This window comes from Patiria miniata, unplaced genomic scaffold, assembly GCF_015706575.1.
Source record: "Patiria miniata isolate m_02_andy unplaced genomic scaffold, ASM1570657v1 HiC_scaffold_5, whole genome shotgun sequence".
Classification (NCBI taxonomy): Eukaryota; Metazoa; Echinodermata; class Asteroidea; order Valvatida; family Asterinidae; genus Patiria; species Patiria miniata.
The window spans coordinates 22,559,063-22,586,815 of NW_024037072.1; the positions used below are offsets into that span (position 1 = coordinate 22,559,063).

General features: G+C 38.9%; 1 protein-coding gene across 2 annotated transcripts in view; it reads right to left on the reverse strand.

The window, feature by feature from the left end:
- LOC119741207 (RNA polymerase II-associated protein 1-like) overlaps nucleotides 1-27,753 on the reverse strand; it is a 102,538-nt gene that overhangs the window by 13,598 nt on the left and 61,187 nt on the right. For both annotated transcript variants that reach the window (XM_038216939.1, XM_038216940.1), the window contains exons 23-28: nucleotides 14,836-14,961; nucleotides 13,588-13,751; nucleotides 11,930-12,062; nucleotides 9,570-9,735; nucleotides 8,209-8,445; nucleotides 7,388-7,532 (exon numbers count right to left, since the gene is read on the reverse strand). In XM_038216939.1, coding sequence (XP_038072867.1) covers nucleotides 7,410-7,532; nucleotides 8,209-8,445; nucleotides 9,570-9,735; nucleotides 11,930-12,062; nucleotides 13,588-13,751; nucleotides 14,836-14,961 — 949 coding nt within the window. In that variant the 3' untranslated portion in view covers nucleotides 7,388-7,409. The remainder of the gene's footprint in view (nucleotides 1-7,387; nucleotides 7,533-8,208; nucleotides 8,446-9,569; nucleotides 9,736-11,929; nucleotides 12,063-13,587; nucleotides 13,752-14,835; nucleotides 14,962-27,753) is intronic.

A 27,753-nucleotide genomic window follows, 5' to 3' on the forward strand; every position in this document is an offset into this window, starting at 1 on the left:
TTTGGTGTTCCTTTTAATGTGACAGAACGGCGGTAAAACGTTCTTCATTTCTCAAGTACGAAAAAAGGTTAAAGAGTGATGAAGAAGTTCTAGTTGAGGTCTCATAATCTTCTGTCATAATCAATAGACTTGAGAAGATTACTGTACCTCAATCAACAGAGGTACCGGTACTACTGAAAGTCTTTAAAAAGGTTTGCGTACACGGATTCAGTGAAATGCCTGCTTCAATTCTTTACTGTGTACATGATCTTGAATATGAAGCTTCAAGTACGCATTGCTCTACGCGCTGGGCAAAAGGCATTTAACTTTAATACCTCTCTATTGATAAGCTGGACTTGAATCTGAATAAAACCCAAGTTCCTACATCACAAGTAAAGTTAAAAGTAATAAGTTCATCCATGTTTACATCGAAACTTGACAGATGCAATCCAAAGTTGTTTGGGCAACAAAGCCACAATTTGACATGGGAGAAAAGGTTGCTGGTTGTGGTTGTGCTTGCTTTCAAATGATGCCATTGTTTTGTGACTTGATGCATGATGGCAACTGCATTGGAAACGTACTCAAAAGGTTTTCATGAGCACTCAACAGGGAGTGGGGGTTTAGAAATGAACGGAGTTTTAAGAAGGGCCATAGGTTGGCTTATACAAATAGCGAATGTGGATTGGGGTGGAGGGGGAGGAAGGGGTTGACACACCCCCACTAATTTTTCTCATTCAGCATTTCTGTCTAGGTCGGCAAATGAACAAGTGCTTGTCCAACAGGGGCATGGCTAGAGGAGGGGTGTGGCTAGAGGAAGGGTGTGGGGGTGTCAAACCCCTATTGATATTTTTTCCCTGCAAACATCATTGTCTCAACAGCAAAATCGAGTGTCTGTCATCAATATGTGCCACAACAAATTGATTTTTTTCCCCCTGAAAACATCATTGTCTCAACAGCAAAATTGTGTGTCTGTCATCAATATATGCCACAACAAACAGTGCCACATGTATTGGCAGATAACGTCCAAGAGATTTTGTTTTGAACAGTGCCGCCAAAAGTCAAATGGTGTCTCCCCTCCCACCCCTTCCAATCAAAGAAATGATTACAAAGTTTTCATTGTAGCAGTTTTTTGTAATAAGTGTATAAGATCGGCATTTGCAAACTGCATCTGCTATGATGACGTACTGGTGTTTCTTTGAAAAGTGCAATGACCAACAGACTGACAAGATCACAACAACATATGCTCTGTAAAAATGCCTGTTAGCGGACAGATGCCTTTCTGACTGAGTCAGCCAGTAAGAAAGCCAGTCAGTAGGGTTTTAATTAGAAATGTGATATATATAAATATACATATAGATGTGATTTCCACATGTTCAAGGGTTGTCTGTAACTGTCACTGAAAAACACTCCTTCAATCTAATACGTGACGCACACAAAAATAGTTCTAATAATTAAATTTGTATCTTATTAATCCTGGAAGAATTTAAAGGCATGCTATGATAATTAGAAGCAATTGCAATATGGTTCAGGGGCAGACGTTCTCTTCACCAATTAAAATATCTTCTCTAATCAATACCCGGCGAGAGTATCACAGTTTTAAGGTCTGTTAATGTGGCAGGTGCAATGATCTTCTGTTGACCTTATGACCTCAGTTGACCTTATGACCTTTTTGTCCAGGCAGACTCAAACAGTATCAAGGATAAAGGGAACGCATCTGACCGATTCCAACATTTCCATTCAAAATCATTTGAACAAAATCAGAAAAATAGTTATAAAATCTAAAAAACTTTATAATAAATTTAACTAAAAACTTTATAATCCACATTTTGGAAATACGATCAGATGTACATGTATATTGAAGCACATATCCATCCATTCTAATGAGATTCATGATATGCTTGCTACTAATTTTATGTACACTGCAAGTATATAAATCTTTAATTGACAACAGTAATGTTTATTTTGTAAGCAGAAATAGTTTATTGTAAGTGATAGGCCTACGCTTCTCAGCGTTTTTGATCTTTAAAACTATAAACCAATATGCAAATTACAGATAGCTTTGCATAACACATGCAGGGCTTCAACAACAAATCTTGACACACGTACACGAATGCAGGCTTGGTCTAATTCACAAACGTACATGTAGGCCCCCTTAAGACAACATTTTAATCTCACCATCTTAAAGATTTCTCCTAATGAGTGGCCAGAAGGGCCTGACAGAATTGATGAAATCTCTGTGAGCCGATTGATTGAAGTGTGAAGTACGTACAAGGCTGGCCAAAGCTGCGGAGGTGTGAACGTGAGTCATATTGAGCTTAAGGGGGAGAAGTATGGAGCGCCAAAGCTGCCTTCAAATGTTCATTTTATTTGGCACATTGTTCATACCATTCGGCAAATTGTTTATTCCATTCGGCAAATCAACTTTCCATTCTGGCAAATTGATATTTCATTCAGTGAATCCATCGTTTCATTTGGCAAATACTTCATTCCGTTCAGCAAATTCATCGTTCCTTTTGAAAAATTGAATGTTCCATTCCGCAATTTCATTGTTTCATTTGACAAATTCATCAATTCATTTGACAAATTTATCAATTCATTTGGCAAATTCATCAATTCATTCGGCAAATTTCATATTCCCATTCGGCATTATGCATCTTTCCACTTGGCAAATTCATTGTTACATTTGGCAAATTCATCGTCACATTTGGCAAATTCATCGTTACATTCGGCCAATTCATCATTCCATTTGGCATATTCATCTGCCTATTTGGCAAAACTGCGTTTAGCACACATGTAAATTGATGAATTCGCTGTATGATGATTTTCGTTGGCATGGGATAATGAATTTGCTAACTAGAATGATGAATTTGCCAAACACAAGGTGATTCACAAAGCAAGTGGTATGACTGAAGGCAGCTTTGGCGTTCCATAGAGATGTGGGGGTGGGGGGGGGGGGAGGGCTAGAGAAGATGGAGTGGCCTAAACCTACAGACAGACAAACATGCCAACGCCAGCAGGCCACAAGCCAGACTGCCCTGGATAATATTGATGCTGATCCAGTTTTCTGCGGTGCGGTGGTAAGCCGTTCAATTTTTTTCATCAAGAGCTTGAGGCTAACATGCTAATACAAACATGTATGTTGTCTTCTTGTACTCATTTATAATTCAATGAATTCAGACGCACAGATTTTTCCCAAGTAATTTTGCACAAATACATGTACATTATTAACCAGTACTACATGTATGTATGATAAAACTTTTACCTCTAGGACTCACATACACTTAAAAAAAAAATGTGTACATGTACATGATATTTATTTCTCAATTATTTTTTTCCTTTTTCCCTCTACATCATACCTACAGCAGAATATCTGAAAAAACGAACCTGAAATTTTACGATTGAATTTCTCAGAATTTAAACATTTATTTCTCTTGAACTGCAAGATTTCTACAATAGAATGTAACTGACTTTCTGAAAACTTCTGGACGTGTCCACATAAGAAATATTGATTGACAAATTATATAAAGTTATAATACAGTTTCAAAAATATAAATTCCGTTATAAAACTGCAGACAATTAAAATGTTGAAGATTTAAACAGTTGCGGGGATTTCAAAACACTTGAAATCCGTTCAGGGGATTATACAAGAGAGTCTGCATGAAATGTTCTTAACAACTTTGGTTAAAAAAGAACTTTTTGTTAACACATGTACATTTAAAGTTGACATCACTCTACACGTATGACCACAGCACACAAATATGCACGTAGTGATGATAGCTATCACTGTTTAAATGTTTTTAGGTTTTAAAGTGTGTCCGTATATGGTATTTCATTAGGGATTAAAAGACTTACAATAACGTACATGTAGGACCATTTGCTGTTGGTGCAATTTTTTTTTTCATTTGAGGCAAAGAAATTGCTCAAAATCTTTAGTACGGTGCATTAACCCTAACAGAACTCAACCCATCAAACCCGAACGGTATGTTTTGTTGGAATCTGTCAGGATGGGTACAGGACCCCTAAACTGACAGTCTTGTACATTGGGTTGACACACATCCAGAATTAAAGTCAGAAATATGTGTGTGCAGTTTCCCATATGGTGTTGGAAGTTGCCAGTATGGGTATGGTTCCTAGTAAATCATGCTAGGGAGTTAGGGTTAAAACTAACTTGTTTAAGGTTTCAGCTCAGATAATACTACACAGTTTGAGAAAACAGACAAAACGTACGCACAACTTTTTGGGTCTCATAATCAACTGGATTCCATTGCTAACATACATGTATAGACACAAAAATTGTGTGCCAATGGGCACCCTATTGTGAAACCACTTTCAATGATTGCTTTCTTCCACACGATATCATTTCAGGTCGAACAAATTTATAGGGTATTTGATACCATCCTACATGTATCTTCACTTCGAGCAACGTTTCTGTCATTAAATCAGAAGGTACTTCTCCAGGTAACTGTAAATGATCCTACGTGGTTTTAAATGGGTAAAAAGACCTCAGCATGTGTATTAAACTGAAAAAAAAAAGTTTATAGGATATTTTACAGACAGTGTAGGAATCTTTCCACAATGCAACCAAAACTGATTTTGTTGCCAACTATGAACACAATTCAAAGAGGATTTCACTTAGCGTAATACAAATAACACACCAAATGGATTAATCCTCAGTTGCAACTTAATGCGGATTGCGCCCAAGACTGGAATTCATGATGAATTTACTGACGTCACCAGACAGAAAAGAAGGGCTACGGAAATCACCACCGCGGGCACAACGGACATGGAATCCTTCTTACGACCAACATGTTTGAATTATTCAGGGTACCGAGAACACAATGTATTATTCACCCTACATGTTGGATGAATATACATCGTTGACCAACTTCAAAGCAGGCGATTGGAAAATTTGACATGGGCAATTTCGGAGTTCGGGTTTTCCCAATGAAGAACATAAAAATTTACATTTCATGATACAAAATTCTATCAAAATAGGAACGTACATTGTAAACATTAAAGTCTGCCCAAAACAAATTCACGTTTTAAATCCTAAGAAACAGATTAGGGGCACTACTTATTTTACTGTGTTTTTATTGTCTTCGTCTTGTGATGTGTTATGTAAGTTTTATCTGGAATATTTTAATATTTATATCATATTCGTTGTTATGTTGTAGTATTTATTACTATACCTCATAAATATTCATCAGGCAAACGCGGCATTCCATTGGTCCATTCCAGCAACTCAACCGTGTGAAAGTTTTTACTATTTCCCAGCATCTTCGTACGCGCGCATGACGCGCAAAAACCAGGGAAGTACTATCACACACCTGAGTCGCAGCCTTAGATTTGTTCCAGTACTCTGTTATCTCTTTACCAACGATGTATGCGGTTTACATGCGTACCGTGGAGATTGCCATTGAGGACAGTTGTGCCAATCTATTACGGCATACATCAAGATGGCGACCGGTGGTGCTCGCTTTTTGCTATTGTAACCAAGGAGGAAATGGGTGAAATTTTACACAATAATACTAAATCCAGTGTTTTGTGTTCATGTTAAAGTTATTAAATGACACAAAATTAACTTTCTATTCTGTCAAAAACGATCAAAAACATGGTGGAATGGACCAATGAATTACCGCAGCTGCCTGATGAAGATTTTTGAGGAATAGTAAAACAAATACAATATGTTTTTGCGGGGAAATAGTGAAAACAAATGATCCCTCGGTGTTGGATGATTGAGCCAATCATCCAACACCTCGGGGTCATTAGTTTTCACTATTTCCCCGCAAAAACATATTGTATTTGTATATTGTAATTATAGCGTTTTTTTATATTGTAAATCATGTTCAATTCAGCCTTGGCTGTGACTTGCGATACTTTTATAATAAACCAATTTGAATGAATGAATGAATGAATCAGTGAAATGACTTTCAGCAATGATTATGTTGGATGCAAGACAACTGATTAATTCAAAGCATAGCCTTATCAACCAGACACTAAAATCAAGTAAGATAATCTCTAGAAAAAAAATTATCACAATTTAAAATGAAAAAATTTGATAGTTTCATTACAAATTCACCAAGTGAATTTTTGCCTAAAATCTGCACAGATAAGGATTCTTGCAACTGTGCCGACAAGTTACCAGGATTTTTGTTGTCATTTTATGGGATCTCAGCAGAAGGCAAGAATTACACCAAAATTACATGTATGTATGAACTCATAACCACAGTACCTTTCCACTGTGCATCAAAGATGCACCAAGTTTCTCTTACATTCGCAATGAAGAACGAAGCAAACTTGAGAAAAAGTACGATCATGGACCAGTTATCCACTCATGGTTGGTATGTGACGTATGTTGAGCACCTGCATGCTGAACTTGTAGTGCAAACATTTGGAACTAGCATGACTGTTAAAACTCAAAACCTCTCGCTCCTGGCTTCCAGTATTGTATTATTGTGTACTCGGTACTCGTACTCAAGTACTACTCGAGTACGTTTTTTCGAGTATTCGTACTCGAGTGTCAAAGTACTCGTACTCGAAATGACGGTACTCGTACTCGGGCAGCAAAGTACTCATACTCGAATAGCATTACTCTAAAAAAAAAATGGTATAGCTTGACTTAATACCACAGCCTGATTTTATCGATACTTTCAGTTTAAAGTTGTTGATTGGCTTGGGGAGAAATCAAAGTTTCCTGATTTTCCTCTGTGCACGTCCGGACAAACACATGTAACAGCTAGCCGTGAGTGGGTCTGTATATTGGTCTGACTGGGTCTGGGCAAGTTATGAACTATTTGCTGTATGGCCGTATTCAGAAATAGAAGTACTTGTACTCATACTCGCACTCGGGATACAAGTACTCGTACTCGAAAGTACAAGTACTCGTTCTCGGAGACCTGTACTTGTACTTTGAAGTAAAAATACTCGTACTCGTAAACCTTAATACTCATCAGTACTTGGTACTCGGGAAAAAAATACTCAACTGCAAGACTGCTGGCTTCTTAATTGTGATTCGCGTGGCTATTGATAACAAGCGTTGAAACCAACCCAGGTCGACTGGTCCCAAACTGTTAACTAGGTTCTTACCATTGTCAATTAGTGTGAATTCAATCAGACAGAGCTAATACGTCAGCTGTAAATAGGTCATTCTTTAAATTTAGTGTCTTAAGTGTAACATTTCTTTTCCTGTCCCCATTACCTTGGTACTTTGTAATTTGCCATTCAAGACATTAAGAATGAATTCAGACAATCTTCTATTTGTTGGGTAAGTAGCTTGCTATTGGAGGACGACTACATTAAGGATGCATCAGAATCATAAAATCGTAGATGTCAGATGTAACAAGGACAGGAAAAAAGAATGACCCCAAATTTAAAGAATGACCCACATGTAAATAACAACTGAACTTACCCATGCAATCCGTGGCCATGTGCTACCTCTTCTGTGCAGCTTCCAAGATAGCAGCTCTCTCCGGTGGGATGGAAGGATAAAGACTGAATCCGTGGGGTGATGAGACATCAGGACCTTGGTAGCATGTAAGGTGGTTCAGTATCAACTGATGTAGAAAAACGTTACGACAGAAAATAATTAGAAATAAATTAAATCTTGTAAGACATTTTCACAAAATAACAGAAACATTTTGAAATGTAGATGTAGGTTTTGGCCCCCTTAAGAACAATGAGTCTGAAAATACCAATTCCATTACAATTCAGCTGAACAAATAGTCAACAGGCAATGTGGCATAGTGAATACAGGGGCGGATCTAGAATACAGGGGCGGATCTAGCTTTCAGGGAAAGCATGGAGATGGAGGCGTACCTCTGCTATAAGGGGTCCAGGGATATCTGCCCCCTCCCCCATTCTAAGGCAATTTTAGAATAAATTTAGGAAGTTTGAGTCAATATTTTATTTCTATTTTGGGGGCCCCATTTTACTAGTATCGTAAATTTTTCAGCGGCTGAAAGGGGGGGGGGGAGGGGAAAATAGTTGAAATCATCTCCTCATACTAAATTGAAGAGAAGTAATTACAGCAAAATACCTTGCTAAGGGACACAAGGACATCACTTTCAAGTATTTCAGATACATTGATTTGATAAGTTTCAGGACTTTTTAATGTTAGGCACATCCAAATTACTTGGCTACACAGTGTGTCCTGAAATCTGGAGCACTGTGCCAACTGCCTTCTCTGCACAGAGTTCATAATGTCCAAAGTCTTACTCCCAGTTTCCCTACCTGGTCCTTGACAGCCAGCACCTGCCTGAGCAGCTTGAGTCTGGCACGAACCGCTTCACTCTGGTCTGAACTGGTTCCACTGAAGAGAAATCCAGTCAGGTGATGGAGTGCCATGAGATACATGATTGGGGACCATGGCTGCCTGACCACGCCGTTGATGAGCGAGCTCATGTAGATCGTCAAGAGCTCTAGGTTGGTTTCCCGGGGATACAGGTAGTTCTCAATCGGCAAGATCAGCTGTTAAAAAATGTTTGAATGCAAATACCGTTGACAATACATCTACAATAATATACACTACATAATAAAGCGTTATTGTTTAGGTCTCAGATCCTGGACAACAGTGGATGAACAAAGACAAAGGAATATCTTTGCCACAGTTCATTTAAAACAGCTTGTCACTTGACTTTTGCCTGGATGACTTTTGATTGACCTATAAAGACAACTCAGCAGTTCAAAATGAGTTGTGGATACCCCTGCACCATATGAGCAAGCAAACCAGTGCATCAAAGCAATGTGTGCTCCAATGGCTCTCGTGAGTAATCTGCACAGCAAACTCAACAGGTACAGAGTCGATGGACTCTGTGCACATGTACACCTCAACGGTTTCCAAGAGACAATTTGGAAGGACCGCTATAAGGGACTCCTGCACGCATTTCTGTTAGCGCCTAAAGCTCATAATAATAATAATAGCAGGTTCTTATAAAGCGCACATATCCTAACAAAGCTACATACATGTAGATCAAGGCGCTTGACAAAAATATTACATAAAATTAATGAATTAATGAGCTCTGAATAGTTCTGTCTTCAAAAGTTTCTGAAATGTAGTCACTGAGTCAGAATGGTGGATTTCTTGAGGGAGCTTGTTCCACAGATGGGGGCCAGAATAACCAAAGGCACCCTGGCCGATCGATTTGTTACATATGGGGGTGGTAAGTGTTGTTGAGTCTTGTAGTTTACGGAGTCGGCTGTCGCGGTGATAGAAGGTGAGGAGATTGTTTAGGTAGACGTGTGCTGAGAGGCTATAAATGTATTTGTGCACATTCAGAATAAATTTAGTTCTGCATATTTCGCGCAATACATGCACGAACCAGTGAGTGTATGCAGTGTGTCTCTCCCACCAGAGCTTTCCTGAGTGGTCATGAAGTGCTGTGCACTTTTCAAGTGTGAAGTCATTTCAACCTAAACCATGCCCACTACAGACGGAGTAGCATTGAAAAATCATTGGAACCATTGGAACCGAAGTTGTGCAAAGTGGCAAGTTTAGCCAATGGGCCCAAGTAATCAGTGGTGCGTGCGGGTATGTATGACGCATTCACTTACGGACCGGATAACACACCCCATGGACAATCCATCCAGATTACCTGCGAGACGGGAAGGTTGAGAGCCCTGAGCGCGTCAGCGTGTTCACACCACAGAGCTTTGCGTATCCCTACGCTGAATCTCTGCTGCATCGGCAAGAGCACAAAGTGAGCGAACAGGGGATCACCGAAGGAGACTGCCTCATACTGGGTCAATAGTTCCATGAAACTAGACACAGAGAATAAGAATGAAAAACACAAGAAATGTGGATAAAGTTGCCTGGTCGGTCAAACAAATCTTTAAAGGTGGTGTGGACACAGACAAAGTTTTTGTCTTGACTTAACTTTCTAAACCAGTTTTGAATAAACTGGAGCCATGTCTACACTGGAGCCATGTCTACACTGGAGCCATGTCTACACCTGAGCCATGTCTACACCTGAGCCATGTCTACACTGGAACCATGTCTACACTGGAGCCATGTCTACACTGGAGCCATGTCTACACCTGAGCCATGTCTACACTGGAACCATGTCTACACTGGAGCCATGTCTACACTGGAGCCATGTCTACACCTGAGCCATGTCTACACTGGAGCCATGTCTACACCTGAGCCATGTCTACACTGGAGCCATGTCTACACTGGAGCCATGTCTACACCTGAGCCATGTCTACACTGGAGCCATGTCTACACCTGAGCCATGTCTACACTGGAGCCATGTCTACACTGGAGCCATGTCTACACCTGAGCCATTTCTACACCTGAGCCATGTCTACACCTGAGCCATGTCTACACTGGAGCCATGTCTGCATTGGACTTTCTGGGGGTAAAACTCACTGAGATGATAGTTACTTTGACCATTTTAAGTTCAATGCAAACAGACTGAATAAGACTTAATGGTTTGCATGGTGGACATGATTAATGAATGGGAGGTTTGCGGTAACACCATGTGAATGAATGATATCTCTTAGTGAGTTGTGTGGTTCTGAGAAGAACCAGTTGGTTTAACTCTCTCAAACAGCCTGGTAAAATTGTCCAGTCGAACATCCAAGTGCGGATCTTTGTAAGGTTTTACTCATTCAGATTTTACCATCGTCTTTTAGTAAAATCCCACACAAAAAATTAGTCCAATGCCAACACTGTTTAAACACTGGACATAAATGTTGTCTCTAATGAGTAATCTCTCTAACAATAAAAATGTTTTGTTTGTTGCTTTGCAATTTTTCCAGTGATTACATCTACTGTAGTTTTCGGAACATAAACCGCGGCTTATACGTTGATTTTGCCCATGAAAATGTTTACTGCGGCTTATACACAGGGCGGCTTGATATTCAAATGTATATTTAATGTACTGGTATAAGAAAAGATCTGTTGCTGAAATGAATCATCAATTAAGAAAGTCATTAACAAACCGAAAGCACGTCCCACGTAAAAGTACCGAGCAGCAAAATGTACGGCTAGTGAAAGCTGTCTCTGCATAGTGCTGCATGCATATATACGCTGCATGCATTCCCCATGGACCACACCTTTTGTGGTAATAAATGGGTGTACTTTCTTGGGAACAATAACTACCAATATTTCCGCTGTTTAAAAAAGAAAAAAGACAACTAATACTTTTAGTTGGAAACATTTCTTTATTCGATAACCAGTTGTTCAACGTCACAATATATTTTTTTTTTCTTGAAATGTATTCAAGAAATGATGTAAAACTCAAAACAGGGGCTAAATCACCCCTTACGAAATAAATGGATTCGTCCATAAAAATTTCAGCATCGTGTCGACTGTTTTCAAAGAAAGTTACGACCGAAACTTGAATTTTTGACGAAACTACTCGTTATTAATCACAACAAGTTGATACGTTTTGTTGTAAAAACGGACCTGTTTATTCCTAGGAACAAACAAATCAGCATCTGTTGCCACAAAGCAGGATTTGTAGCGCTCCAGTCAGACGACACACGGTGGGTTGCATACTCTCTCAAGTGCTGGGGGAAAATGTTATCATTCGCCGGCGCGGCAAATTGGAGGCCTTACAAAAATGAAACCGCTGCGGTCGGTGCGGCTTATTCGCCCGTGCGGCTTACACGCCGACTTCAAATCTTAATTTGCAGATTTTTGCGTGCTGCGGCTTATACTCCAGGCGGCTTATATTCCGAAAATTACGGTAACCATATTTATTCTAAATATGCTTCATTCTAAGACAGAGGTATAACAAAACAATTGTTGACTGCTGTGATGTGGGATATGTCAGTTTTAACCCCCTCGGGGCGCATAGCACCCTCGGCTTTCGGCCTCAGGTGCTATGCGCCCCTCGGGTGTTCAAGACGTCATATCCCACATCACAGCAGTCAACAATTGTTAAATGAATTCGTCTGATTTAAAACCTGAAGAATCTTGGATCAGATAATGATCTGATCTGAGACTTACAGGTCATAGAACGATGTGACTCCCGGCACTGGGGCGTCAAAGTCCAGCAGCTTCAGGTAGTCTGGTTGAGTGTAGATTCTCAGTAGAGGGGTGAGGTAATGGCGGACTGAGTCTTCTAAGAACAAGTCACTCCCTGCAATCAGAAAGGATTTACCTTACAAGCTCAGTGAGAATGACCCAGAGAGAGGTCCATACAGCCAAGCATGATGCCACATGTCACGCTTTGTCTGCTGTGATGTGGTCCATGGCAATTTGGAAACCCAAGTTGGGTACATGGTATCACCATGTGATTGTGTCAAAATGCCGACAGTTTTGCATCTCCCTCACTTCTACGAATTCTGGGCTTTGAATTTATGGTTGAATGTGCGGCTGGATCGTGGGCTGCAAATACACACATACGGTTAAGTTATACAATGTTATAAAAGGTATACATTCGGGTAGTTACGGCACTGGCTTAACCGGTTCCAAGGCAGATAACACTCAGTCTCCAAACGTGCAGGTACCAGCTAAACGGCACGCACACATGGACAAGATGAAACCCCAACAGTACATGCAAGTATTACTTGTGTACACGATACAGTCTAGTACCAAAATTTGTGTGCGTACCCGAAATGTACTGATTAACATGTACAGTTACAGTTGTTTTCCTAGTTCCAGATTTTTCCTTGTTCTAGATAGCTTCAAATAAAAACCTACCTCTTTCGGATAATTCTCAAATAAATTTTTTTTCGGACGATGTGCATTTTGAAAAGGAAAATGTAAGCTCCTTGATACACGAAGATTTTTCCGATAAAATCTTTAGAAGAGGAATTTTGGGCAGATTTCCGACTCGCACTTCGACATGTTTGGACGGTTTGTAGAAAATTGCGGGAGCTGCGAATCGACGATAAATTTTCTCCTCGGTATATCACTTGTACCGTGTGATTTCGAATATTTAGTTCATACACTACAGTTGTATAAACTCTTCCATCGAATGCTTGTTGAATCAAAATAAGTTGTAAAGTCTTTAATTTTTGAAAATTCGCCAACGAATGACCGTATGCTTTTGCCTAGTTCCAGATAGTGCGTGCACTTATGACCCAACTACACGATTGTGTGTGATGTATTCTGTGCTGGGTCAAAGATTTTCGGTCCGTGCGTGAGTTCGAGCCGTTGCGCTGCAGACAAAAATTTCTAAATCATTTACGTTTTTTTCTCTTTTTAAAATTTGCTGGAATTCTCTTGAATGAATTTTTTTGGAAAATGAAATAATGCTTTATCAGAAAATATGCTTGATTAGGTTGGTTCTGGCTGGAAAAAAGAGTGACATCGGTACTTTTGACGTCGTAAAATCAAAACAAAAAGAGCTTAAATTTTGAAAACTATTTTGGTCTCTCCATCACTCAAGGTAAACTTTTTAATCAATGTCACTTGAATTCGCGGAGTAGTTGAGCCGAAAGCAGCCTGAATGATGTTTGCTATCCGTAACTAGGAAAACGACTGTACAGTACATTGTACAATTGCACGGCCTGTTCATTTGGAGTCTGAAATATGACATTACTTTTACATGGCCGAAAAAAAAAACTGTACGTAGTGGGGGCAAAATAATCAGAAATCTGAATTAAAATGGGACAATTTCATGCCTGCATGCTCTATAATGGATGCCTCCTAAAACCAACCTGTGAGGAAGACACAAAATATGCGAGCAATCTTTGCCGCCTGCGGAACCATCTTGAGACTCTCGGGCCTCCACGTCTCCAACATGTAGATCCAACGTAACGTGTCCACCAACGCACTCAGGATGTGGGGAGGCAGGGCCTTGACTGACTTCCCATGCATCTCACTGGGTGAAAGGGAGGGTGCGGAACCAGTTAGTCATGGTTAAAGGTCAAAAATAGGAGACCAATTACCACATGTAGTGTGATTGTGAATTAAACTGGCTGATGATGTTGAGATGAAGACAGGGGTCCTCTGCCTGATTATTGGTTATAAGTGAAACATTGACTTTGTAGCCACATACAGGGTGAGTAAAGAAAAACACCAACACCCAAATGGCAGGACCAATTTATGAATGAAATTTTATCTGTAGCACTTTCAAAGTGTAAGATATGAAAGCCCAGTTACTTAGCTTTCTATTAGTACATGAATCATTCAAATCACTCCTGTACTTTTCAAGTTACGGAATTTTGAACACAAACACCGTTTCATAGTTCTGTCCACGGATCACAAAAAAGTTCGTGTTCTTTCAGCGAAATGAAAACAATTCTCATAGAGATGCATGTGAATTGTTTTCGTTTTGCAAAAGAACAGTTACTTTTTTTTGTGATCTATGGACAGAACTCTAAAACAGTGTTTGTGTTCAAAATTCCGTAACTTGAAAAGTATGTGAGTCATTTGAATGATTCTTGTACTAAAAGAAAGCTCATAAATTGGGCTTTCATATCCTAGATTATGCAAGTGCTACATGCAGAACTTCATTCAAAAATTGGTCCTGCCATTTGGGTTTCGGGTATTTCTTTTTTTACTCACCCTGTTTATCCAGGCATGCAACTTGGACTGAACGAAAAAACAAGGAAAGTCCAATCTTTACAAGACTTTGTACTTTTTTTTCCTTCAATTTTCAATGGCATAAGTGTCAAGTGAAAAACGAGGAAATTTAGCTGATCCGAGGAAAAGTTGCATGTCTGGTTTATCGCTCAAAGCAATGTAGGATCATTTGCAATTACATGGAAAAGTACCTTCCGATTTAATAACAAAAAGATTTGCTCAAAGTGAAAATTAGGACTGGCATCAAATGCCCTGTGAACTTATTCCACCTGAAATGGTGAAACATGTAGCCACCCTCTGCGGGGGCCTACTTGTTTACCGAGCTCATTGGGTCCACTATGAGTGTACGGTAACTCTGCCCAGACTATCCATGTACTCACGCCTTTTGTGCTTCTGTGTACAAGTGAAGGAGTGGCAGGAATATCCAGTCCACAGGCAGCAGGGCACCGGTGAAGGCTGGTAGCATGAATGAATCAATCCTGTGTGGTTGATGTAATGACCTGGATCTGGAAACCAACAGAAATACAGACGTCAAGGAAAAATTTAATTCGATGACTTTTATTGTGATTTTTATGGACCGGCTTGTGAACTGTAGAAGATGTTATGTGGCATATAAGTACAAGGAGCACTTGGTGGCTGAAATATGTGTCATTACCAAGATATACTGTAGCTATGCACACTCAAAAAATTCCATCACCAACATCAACTTCAAGTACAGTTTAACGAACAATATGCTGCCCTTCAAAATGTACAAAATTGAGACAAGTAAGATTTGAGGCTTTGTATGGTGGAGATACTAATGAATAAAAAAAGGTTTGCAGAAACACCATATGTGGGAATAATTTCACAAACTAAGAAATAGTGGAGCTGCTTAGGTCCATTTTTGGCCCAAATCGTGCACTTTGTGGTAAAAGCATGAAATTTGGCAGGTGGGGTCAAAATGGGCTAGAAATCATTTTAAGATCGGGACCCATCCTGGATCTTGCCCATTTTGGGGGCGGAGCTTGATTTTTTTTAACAGGGGGTGCAAACAATACAAACTCATAAAAACTGTATTTAAAATCCATTCTCCTTGTTTTTCTATTGTTTGAAATAAACTTAAACATAAAATATAACATTCTAGCATTCTAACACCAGTTAATTTCCACCCATTTTGTGGGCGTGGCCTAAATGTACAAAAGAGGCGGTATATATTAGCAGTTTGGTTCTAATATGGAAAACATTATTCGGTTTGGTAGTAAAATCCTGAAAATTGGCAGGTCCAGTTAAAATGGGCTGAAAATAATGTTAAGCGGTGAACACATCTTGGATCTGGAGCTTGATTTTTCAAAAAGGGGAGTGCAAAAAATTAAAAAATCATGAGAAATAACTTTATGAGAAATAACACGTTAAAATTGTGCAGCAGCAGGATTCCAGTTGAACCAGTGAGTTTGGTGGTTTGAGACATCATCTTACATTGAAAGACATCATCTTACATTGCCGACGCGCATGGCTATGGCGACGCACGCGCATACCAGAAACCAGAGCCTTTTTTTGGCCTAATAATCGTTTACTTCGTTTCGTATGAATAAAAAGGAGTAAATGCTTTAGATTTCAAATATGCACTTGTCATTTACAAGGCTGGGTTGGGGAAACCTTGAAATTATAAAGCAAAATAATTCTGCGCAAAAACATTTATTAAAGTTCTAAAGTACAAAAAATGATACCATATGTTTGTATGAATAAAGCATGGCATTTGCTTTTTCTACCACTTTCGAAGCATTTACTCGCATCTGTATGAATTAAAATTAAGCAAACACTTTTACTAAATACCATTTGCTCTTGAGTAAATGGCCTGCAAAATGTAAAGCTTTACACGTTTATAAGTTTGCAGAAAATAAAACTATCGTAACCGAAACGGAAAGCGGCACTGGGGAGGGTCACGTGCTGGAGGACAGATACAAAAAAAGCGCACCACACGTGACGAACGCAATGCCGTTTACGTGCACAATGCGCTGTGCATCGGCACCCATGGTCTACATGTGGGTTGGGTTTTTAGTCCCTACCTGATTCCGTGGGTTTTCCCCAGACTATTCTTCTGGGGTTTTCCTCCCACCTCTAAAACTGTAATTTCTTCTGTTTTTTGGGTTTTTTTCGGGTTTTCTTTGGGGGGTTTGCGAGCTACATTGGGTCGTATGAATAAAAACTAGCAAATGCTATGGAGTTCAAGCACACAGCAAAAGCATTTACTGAGAAGTAAAAGCATTAGGAATAAACAATTGCTTGAATTTGTATGAATAAAAGGTTTCTTTTACTGTTCAGCATCTGCTTGTACAAATAGTAGCAAATGCTTAATGCTTGTGGCTGACTGCACAGCCGAACGGTTTGCACAATAGGGCTTCCATTGTCTACACGTACAGACACACACAGTGCAGCTGATGCGCTGTATTTTGAGACTTCAGCATGGCGGATGGCAGTGATTCTGATCTCGAAAAACATGATGAAGAAAATCGCTCTGCCAGTACAGAATGCAAGCACAGTATATTTGTTAAACTTGTAAAAAAGCACCAGGCATTGCTGACCAAATCACAGTTGCCCAAAATAAAAGCTGAAAAGGAATGTGCTGTTAAGCAGATGGCGGTTGAGTATCAGCGCAAGACTGGCACCTCCTTAACAGATAAGCAACTGATGGAAAAGCTCAACAACATGAAAAATGATTTGAAAGTGAAATCAGATCTTTCCAAAACAGGGAACAAACCAATCAAGCTAAAAGAGTGGGAAAAACTGCTTCTGGAAATGATGCAAACACAGAACTCCTCAGTTATCAGTGGAGTACAAGGTAAGCCAAATTATGATGTATTTGTATACACCCTGTCGATTTTGCGTGCTTGACTTGTAGAAGTAATTCTGAATTTTTCACCGGACTTAAACAGATTTAGTTCTTATTTTTATCAGGTGCTGTAAGTGTTGGCGTGCGCAGAGCTGCTCCAACAGATTTGCCTGTCGTATCCACATCCCAGATGGAGCCGCCCAAAACGTCCCAGCCTCATCATGGCCGTAAGACCTTGACGGAGAGCAACACTAGTCAGGAGATTCCTGCACGACCAATTAAGAGGACAAAAACAACCAGTCTTCCAGAAACAGAAGAAGCAGGGGGGCTGTCAATTGCGGAGCTGCAGAGATTAGTCCTTCTAGAGCAATTAAAGTTAATACGGATGCAACAAAAGCAGATTAGTGACTCGGAATCAGACAGCAACGATTGAACTTGTTTCTTTTATTGTCTCTCAATTGTTTTAACTTTCGGAGAGAAATTCCTGCCAATTATTTATTTTGTGTAAAGAAAAGTCAAACGAGGTGTACATTTCGATTATTTATGTCCTAAAAAAAGACAAAATAGCATTCAAAATTATTACTTTTTTAGTTCTGAATTTCTGGAAACATTTCTTTCTCTGAGGATATACGGTACATCAAATAAGGAGAAACTTATCCGATAGAGGTCAGTAAATATTATACTAAATTATCCTTTTTGTATGATTAATTCTTACAATTTTTTAATCTAATGCAGATATAGGCTTTCTTGACTTCAGCTTTATTTTATGAACCAGAAAAGACGTGTTCAGTCGTTAAATATACGGTGCCTTAAACCATCCATTTGTAATTACCTTCATTTCAAGTTTCAAAAGGACAAAGTCAGCTTTATTGTTGCAAAAACTTCTCCAGAACAAACTCATAACAACTTGGATATAGAACAGGGAAATACACATGTAGTTAACTTCTATGATTATGGCAATAAACCAGACAAAAATAAATAATCTCTTGTCAATTGTGCTATTCTGCGTTTTGGTACAGCATGTCTGTGATGGCCCTCCTCTTCTGTTGTCCTCGTCTTCTGGCGAGATTATCCTCTCCTGGATCATTTACCCCAACCAAATCTTCTTCTGCATCCTCCATCACTTGGTCTGGGAAGACTTCTACGTCATTTAGATACTTAGCAACATTGTGGAGCATGAAGCACGCGACAATTGTAGCTGGAACTTTCTCTTGAGAAAGTCTCACCTTGTACTGTAGTATAGGAAATCTTTGTTTCAGCTGTCCAAAACATCTCTCAATGATTGTGCGTTCTCTCGCATGAACTCTGTTGTAATGTTCTTCTTGGGGATTTGATGCAGGGGTGTAAGGTGTCATCAGCCAAGGAGTAATGCCATAGCTTTTATCAGCTAGGAGGACTGCCTCGCTTCCTGACTGCTTCATAAAAGTAGCCACAGACGAATTTCTCAATATCCGACTATCATGAACAGAGCCAGGCCAGGTTGCATCGACGCTTGTGAACATCTCATTTCCATTACATGTTGCTTGCACATTTATAGTTGCATGTCCCTTCCTGTTGATGTACTCGTCCCCCTGTGGTCCAGATGGTTTGTTTATTTTGACATGAGTACAGTCCATTGCTCCAATTGCAAATGGTATCCGAATTGGCCTTTGTGCTTGCCACATCTCCTGAGCAGATTGTATTTCAGCTGCAGTTTGAGGGAACTTGATCCACAGCTCCGCCTTGGTCATCATTTGATCCAGAACATGCTTGATTGTGATGGATACGGTACTCTGGTGAATGCCAAGGTCTTCTCCAATGCCAACCTGAAACCCTGGATCTCCAACATATCTCAGAAAAACCTCCAGTTGTTGCTTTGCAGTCAGTGCTCCTCCTCTACTCTCTCCGGAGTGTTCCAAGAAATGATCAGCCATCCACTCCTCGTTTTCTCTCTCAAATCGGTACAACTGCCTGTATCTGGTATCTGGACACTCCCTCCTGGGGGCATACACCTTTTCCTTCCGAATGACTTTCATGAACGCTGCCATTTTGAACATTAGTAATTGCTCCTCCTTTTCAAGCTTGCCCTGACCCAGTCTTGAAAAATGTCAAGTTTATGCTTATCAATGCTTATCATCAAGCACAAGCTTAAAGAGTAAAAAGTAAATTCTTTTACTTTTTAGCAATTGCACTAAAGTAAAAGCATTTGCTTTGTTATTATTCATATAAACACTAGTAAATACTTAAAAAATGGTAGTAAAAGCAAATGCTACTTTTTATTCATACGACCCAGTGCCTGGGGAATGCACTTTTGAGGATCCTTGGTTTCATTACCAGAAAAAAAAAATTTATCGTTTACTTCGTTTCGTATGAATATAAAGGAGTAAATGCTTCAGATTTCAAATATGCACTTGTCATTTACAAGGCTGGGTTGGGGCAACCTTGAAATTATAAAGTAAAATAATTCTGCGCAAAAATTACTGCATTTATTAAAGTTCATAAAGTACAAATGATACCATGTTTGTATGAATAAAACATGGAATTTGCTTTTACTTCCAATTTTGAAGCATTTACTCGCATCTGTATGAATGAAAATTAAGCAAACACTTTTACTAAAAACCGTTTGCTAAATTCTGAAAATAATTACTTTTTACCTTCAAGCTTTTGCTACACTATAAGCGTTTACTTTGTTTCTTATGAATAATAAGGAGTAAATGCTTCAGATTTCAAATACTTACTGCCATATTTCAAGGTTGGGTTGGGGCTACCTTGAAAATATAAATGCACATAATTCTGCGCAAAAATTACTGCATTAATTAATGTTAATCGCGAAAAAGTACAAATAATACCATACGGTAGTTTGTATGAATAAAAATTGGCATTTGCATTACTCCCATCTGTATGAATAAAAATTAATCAAAGGCTTTTACTGAAAACCATTTGCTCTTGAGTAAATGGCCTGCAAAATGTAAAGCTTTACACGTTCATAAGTTTGCAGAAAATAAGACTATTCGAAACCGAAACGGAAAGCGGCACAGGGGAGGGTCACGTGCTGGAGGAGAGATACAAAAAAGCGCACCAAACGTGATGAACGCAATGCCGTTTACGCGCACAATGCGCTGTGCATCGGCACCCACGGTCTACATGTGGATTGGGTTTTCAGTCCCTGCCTGATTCCGTGGGTTTTTCCCAGACTATTCTTCTGGGGTTTTCCTCCCACCTCTAAAACTGTAATTTCTTCTCACTGTCTTCCTTATACGTTTTTTTTTTGGGGGGGGGGGGTTTGCGAGCTACAGTGCCTGGGGCATGCACTTTTGAGGAATCCTTGGTTTCATTACCAGAAAAAAATTATTTATCGTTTATACTTCGTTTCGTATGAATAAAAAGGAGTAAAAGCTTCAGATTTCAAATATGCACTTGTCATTCACAAGGCTGGGTTGGGGCAACCTTGAAATTATAAAGCAAATAATTCTGCGCAAAAGCTACAGCATTTATTATATGTTAATCGCGAAAAATTAATATTAACAAAGTTCATAAAGTACAAATGATACCATGTTCGTATGAATAAAACATGGCATTTGCTTTTACTTCCAATTTTGAAGCATTTACTCGCATGAATGAAAATTAAGCAAACACTTTTACTAAAAACCATTTGCTAAAATCTGAAAATAATTAGTTTTTACCTTTTAGGTTTTGCTACACTATTAGCGTTTACTAGTATGAATATAAAAGAAGTAAATGCTTCAGATTTCAAATATTTACTTGTCATATTTCTGAAGTCCTTTATCTACAGAACTGTGAGTCCGATTGGGTTGAAACTTGGTATGTGGCCAGACCGGGATGTGTTATAGGTAAAAAAATGAAGGGACGTCATGATAACGCCATCCTGAGATTTTATATGAATATTTGTTTTTTTGGACCGTTTAGCCATATCTCACGAACGCAACATGCAAAGTTAAAAATTCTTTTTGTATTTGGTTTGTTAGGTAATAAGTATTTGCACAACATTTTTGAAAAACTTGGGTAGGTAGATAATGGTACTAGTATGCAAAGTCCTAAGTGACGTCACGATGACGTCATCGTTTGATTTTTTTAAATGATTTTTTAAATATTTATGATTATATTCTGCTTCCAAAATTGCACACTTTCTTTCATCGGATTGACATTAAACTTGGTTCAAACCAAGACCACAATGACCAAAATGCAGTGCGTGAAATTACAGTCGGACATCGGACATTTTCCGACCACTTTCATGGTTTGTCCGACCAAATGCAGATGTGCTCGGACAAAATGTCCGAGCGATTTATGTATTCTTTGTGGAGTTGTCTTTTTCAGAAGTATGAAATAAACGCTTGCACTCAAAAGTATTTTGTTGTTTATTTCCGATGATCCGGTCTGTAATACTTACCGTACGCTGAGCGGCTGCTAACTACATGTACGTGTTGTCTTATATTCACGCAATAGATGCAACGCGTTTACACCCCAATCATTACACAGTCTAGTACAGCGCGGCGTGCACAGCGATAGATTGGCATTCGTACGTACGTGCCGTTTGCCAAAAAATAGACGTGAAATCAAGTCGATAAATTGTGTTTCGATCAGCAGTCTTCGTGTTTCTTCTACAAATCAGTTAATACAACTTTTTATACTTTTCAAGTCATTTTATGGAAATGAGCAGTGGCCGTTTGTGGAATTCCCAGTTAATTTCTATTGGGCAAAAGTGTTAAATTGGACCTGATTCAACCTCTATTCCTTGCTATAATGATTCGATCGAGCCTCTTTGGACATTCAGAACTGCAATTTCACCCAGTTTAAGTTATGTGTTCTGCAGACTTGAATCGAGTCTGTATAGTGACGAGTCTAAATATTATAAGGACATTGACGCGCATACATGTAATAAGAAGTTAGCAAGATCAAAGTACGTTGTGTTGCGCGGTATGCTTTAAGTGCGTGATTGTTACTAAATTCTCACAACGTGGCTTACTACAGAAACGAGCGCGTGAATGCCCGGCGCTTGTCATTGCAACTACATAGTGTGTATTATGGATACGTACGTACGTAAACATACATACTGTACATGTACACACGTGTATGTACCGTCCACGTGTTTGAAGTATGGTGGTGTACCCTAACGTGGCGCACTTCGAAGCATACCCAAATTTCCTCGTGTAGTGTTGCCAAACCTCTTTGTTGACAAACCTCAAATTCATGCAGTGAAATACTGGTACTTTTACCTTGTTAATGCTTGCTGTTTAACCTCTGTGAACAATTTCGGTTTCATAAAATTTAAGCCGAAATTAAAAAATGGTGGCGTCCGGAAATTGGGCACAATTTGGCGGAGTGTTCCCTAACGTGGCGCACTTAAATAAATCTCGGAAAATTCCAAATTAACATTTAAGAATTTCTGAAAACTTGATAAATTCTGATAAATCATTATTATCTCTACTTACATACCCAGCCAGATGTTTGTCACAAAATTATTTTCTTATTTTTCGGGGCATTTTCAAAGGGTTCACTTTGCACTTGAAAATAAAATCGGAAAATCACGTCAAAATAAGTTTTTCTTTTAACTTTGTAGCGGGTAAATAAATTCGCGATTTATGAACGGGAGTGTTTATAACTTGATGAAATTTCACTTTCTGTGAAATTTCAGTTAAAACTTTTGCTCTAGCTAGGCGCTACAGGCGAAAAATCAAAGTGCGCCACGCTAGGGGCCGCGCCACGTTAGGGTACATCAACAATATAGTAAACGCGGCCTTTTGAAAGTTCGTCTCAGATGGCAGATCAAAACTTGACAATGGCAGAACACTTTTGATTGTGCTCGGACATTTTGTCTGACCACTTTTTTGGTCTAATTTCACGCACTGAAAATGTGTATTGAGAAGGGTTTTAAAGATGACGTCATTGCAGGGCATGTGACGTCATGTGATAAAATTATATTTTAGGAATTATTCTAAGCATTTGAACAACCTTTAACTGCATGAAGCACTCTGACAAGTGACTGCAAAAGGACCAACGATACATACACATTTGTAAAATGCGAAAGCCCTGTGTTCTGTTTGCAAACAGACATGGTGACTTTTTTTTTATTTCATCTTTTTATTTTTAATATGACGTCACGTGACATGTGACGTCATATTAAAATTGCATATTTTGAAGGCCAATATCTACAGAACCACTGGTCCGATTGGGTTGAAAGTTGGTATGTACCTAGACCGGGATGTGTTATAGATGAAACTTGAAGTGACATCATGATGACGTCATAATGGAATATGTGACGTCTCGTTAGACATGTTAGAGATTAATAGATTTGATCTTTAAATATCAATATAAAAATCAACCGTGAGAGACCTGAACATGATTTTCGTGGGATACAAACTGTATGATAGAATTATCGAGGGTCTTCATTTTTTATATTATGTGCAAAATCACATGACCCTTTCTTCCGGTTGAAACAGGAAGTGCCTTGTAATTTAAAATTGGTGAAAAATGTGAACTTGCATCAACGATGTATGCTCTGGCGAAGTTGTTCTTTACCATAATATTATAGTTTTAGATGAAACTTGATGTGACGTCATCATGACGTCATCATGTGACATGTGACGTCATAATTCATAGCCCTATGAGAATGTAATCACATATTATATGCCACCATTTATTATAAACAGAACTACACACCCTTCCTTGATGGAACATATACTTGAAACTTTACATGTCACAAGTCACAAAAAATTACAGAAACAGCCCTGTGTTTGTCCACAAACATAAATCTAGTTTGAATTATAACTTTCTCAAAAGAATGGACCACCGTTATCATACTTTTGTAATGTGGCAGGCATTGCCTCAGGCGATGTCTTGGATTCCCGTGTACAAAGCCATTTGTCAATTACTTACGGTGCTACTGGAAGTGCACTGAGAAGTGAATATAACATAAAACCGGAAGGATTTTACAACAATTAAACAAATAATGGAAATGTTAAGTGAGGAATGCCCAATACAAACAAGACAGGTGTGTTAACAAACACAAATGCCCCGCAACCGTGACTGTTTCCATGACATAACACTACTCTTTTAACATCAACTTATGTACCTTGGTCACATGGAACGTTCATTGACAGCATTAGTGTCTTCTGTAGGTTTTATATGAATTAATCCCTAATCCCTATGATCTCAGAATAAATACAAGATTTCTATTGTTTTAGTCACTGTGACCTTGACCCTTGACCCTTTGGCCCCAAATGCAATAGGCTTCTTAGGATTGCCAAGGACAATCCACAAACCAAATTTGAAGTTCATATGTAAAGTATATCTCAAGTTATCACGCTGACAAAATGTCTTTTGTTTTAGCCACTGTGACCTTGACCCTTGACCGTTTGGCCCCAAATGCAATAGGCATCTTAGGATTGCCAAGGACAATCCACAAACCAAATTTGAAGTTCATATGTAAAGTATTTCTCAAGTTATCGCGCTGACAAAATTTCTATTGTTTCAGCCACTGTGACCTTGACCCTTGACATTTCGGAACCTTGACCTTTCGGCCCCAAATGCAATAGGCTTCTTAGGATTACCAAGAACAATACACAAACCAAATTTGAAGTTCATATGCTAAGCATTTCTCAAGTTATCGCGCTGACAAGATTTGTCCGGACACACACCCACCCACCCACGGAAGGACAAGGCGGAAACAGTATGCCCCTTCGGCTTCGCCGCGGGGCATAAAAACGGTGGCATGGCGATGTCATCGCCTGAAAGGGCACCCCCTAGCACGTCCAAGAAAGTTAGACTATTTTTAATTTAAAAACCATCCATCCAAATTTTACCAAACTTACCCTTAGATATTATATAGAAAAACGTAATGACTTTGTGAGGTTTTAGGATCGTGACGTCAGCAAACTGGACATTATACTATAATTAGAAAATGATCTCTTATTTTTCAAATCAAATTCATATCATTGTATGAATTCGTATCAAGTGACAACTTGTTTGTGGAACAAATAATGGCACAAATAATGTAATCAGCTACATTGATACATTCGTGTATTTCGTATATTCATGTAGTTTTTATATTCAACTGCAATTTCTCCCAATACCATATCCAAGTGCTAACGCATTATTTAAGAAGTTACATAATTTCTCAAAAAAAAAACCAACATTATTCCCTCCTTTTCAGTCATTAAGACATTACTCCCCCAAGTCCCAACATCCATCTAACATAAATCCAACAGTACACACTGCAAGGAATGGACGTATATATTCTGTACACATTTTCATGTTTATATGCCTATATATACATGTATATATGTTAAACATATTAGAAGAGCACTTTCAAGAAATCCATCATTGGGCCGCCCCTTATCCCCTCTCTCCCCTTGTGATCCCCATAGTGTTTATAATACATGTACAATTAGGAAATGCCGCCATTGTAAGTATACAGGGTGAGTGAAAAAAAAGAAAACCCAAATGGCGGGACCATTTTCTTAATAACGTTTTGCATGTAGTACTTTCAAAATCTAGGATATGAAAGCCGATTCTTAAGCTTTCTTTTAGTACAAGAATCATTCAAATCACTCATATGTACTTTTCAAGTTACGGAATTTTAAACACAACCACTGTTTTAAAGTTCTGTCCACGTATCACAAAAAATGGTGTGTGTTCTTTCAGCAAAACGAAAACAATTCCAGCGCATCCCCCTATATGTGAATTGTTTTCGTTTTGCTGACGGAACTTTTAAGACGGTGTTTGTGTTTAAAATTCTGTAACTTGAAAAGTACTTAAGTGATCTGAATGATTCTTGTACTAAAACAAAGCTTATAAATTGGGCTTTCATATCTTGATTTTGATAGTGCTACCGGTACATGCAGAACTTCATTAAAAAAATTGTCCTGCCATTTGGGTTTCCTTTTTTTGACTCACTGTGTGTAAGTTACTTGTAGACAATCATACCAATTTAGATATGATTTTTTTTTATAGCCGCCTACTTTAAAATGTAGCTCCACCCCTAATGGGCAACAATTAGTCTTGCAACTGTTTAAACTTATCTTTACAGTGTATGGTAAACATAGTTAACTGATGGAAAAGTTGTGTTTTTACCAGCAAAAATGATGATTTTCCCTCGTTTGAATCAAGCTGCTCTAATGTACCGCCTCTTTACACATTTAGGCCATGCCCGCAAAAGGGTGAAAATAACACGTGTTAGAATGTTAGAATTTACATCCACTTTGTTTCAAAGCATGAGAAACAAAGTGGATGTACACGTAAAATACAGTTTTCTGAGTTTTCTTTTTTTGCACTCCCCTTTTTGAAAAATCAAGCTCCGCCCCCAAATGGGCAAGATCCAAGATGCGTTTACCTCTAAAAATTATGTTCAGCCCATTTCAATTGGACATGCCAATTTTTAGAATATTACCACCAAACTGAATGATGTTTTCTATATTAGAACCAAACTGCTAATATATACCGCCTCTTTTACCATTTAGACCACGCCCACAAAATGGGTGGAAAATAACAGGTGTTAGAATGCTAGAATGTCTTATTTCATGTTTAAGTTTATTTTTTAAGCGTAAAAAACCAAGGAAATTTGATGTTAAATACAGTTTTCATGAGTGTGTATTGTTTGCACCCCCTTTTTTGAAAAATCAAGCTCCGCCCCCAAAATGGGCAAGATCCAGGATGGGTCCTGATCTTAAAATGATTTTTAGCCCATTTTGACCCCACATGCCAAATTTCATGCTTTTACCACAAAGTGCACGATTTTTCACTTAGCAGCTCCACGAGAGTGCCTAAACTTAAAGAAAGTCATGTTAACTCATGTCAACTTTAGAATTAGCTCTTCACTGACAACATTTTACAGCTAGTGTTTTTTTTTTCATCAGCTCTCAGGCAGAACTGAGTCCTGAAGGGAAAACCAATTATTAAAACTTTCCCTGAAGTAGAATTCCACCGAAAGTCAAGAAAACTTGAACCAGTGTTGAAGTCCAGGTACTTATGATTGATCACAAATACATCATGAGTCCAGTCACATGTAAATCACATGTCAATTCACAACTCTACTAACAAGTAACTGTAAGTAAGATTTGAGGCTTTGCATGGTGGAGGACCCGGTTGGGTTTGTAGCCGTTCTGTGTACCCTAGGTCCTCTGCTATCACCTCAGACTGATGGGTCTCCTATACCCTACCGGTAGGTCCTCCCTCTACTGAAACTGCAACCCTACTGTTCCACTTCACGTGGGAACACCAAGCTCTAGGCTCCCAGCTACTTGGCATCCCCACAGGATCAACTTCACACTTCATAAATTTCGCATTTGGTACTTATGTGTTTATTTTCTTTGAGTTTTGGCACTCTCCTGAAGACGGTCAGAGCATACTAATAATAATAATAATTGTGCTTATGTAGCGCTTTCCATCGTATCAACGATCTCAAAGCACTTTACAATTATTACCCCGTTCATCAAGCCATGGGACCACGCGGCAGCCGAAATGAGCACTCAATCAGTCCTCGACCCTCACAGGT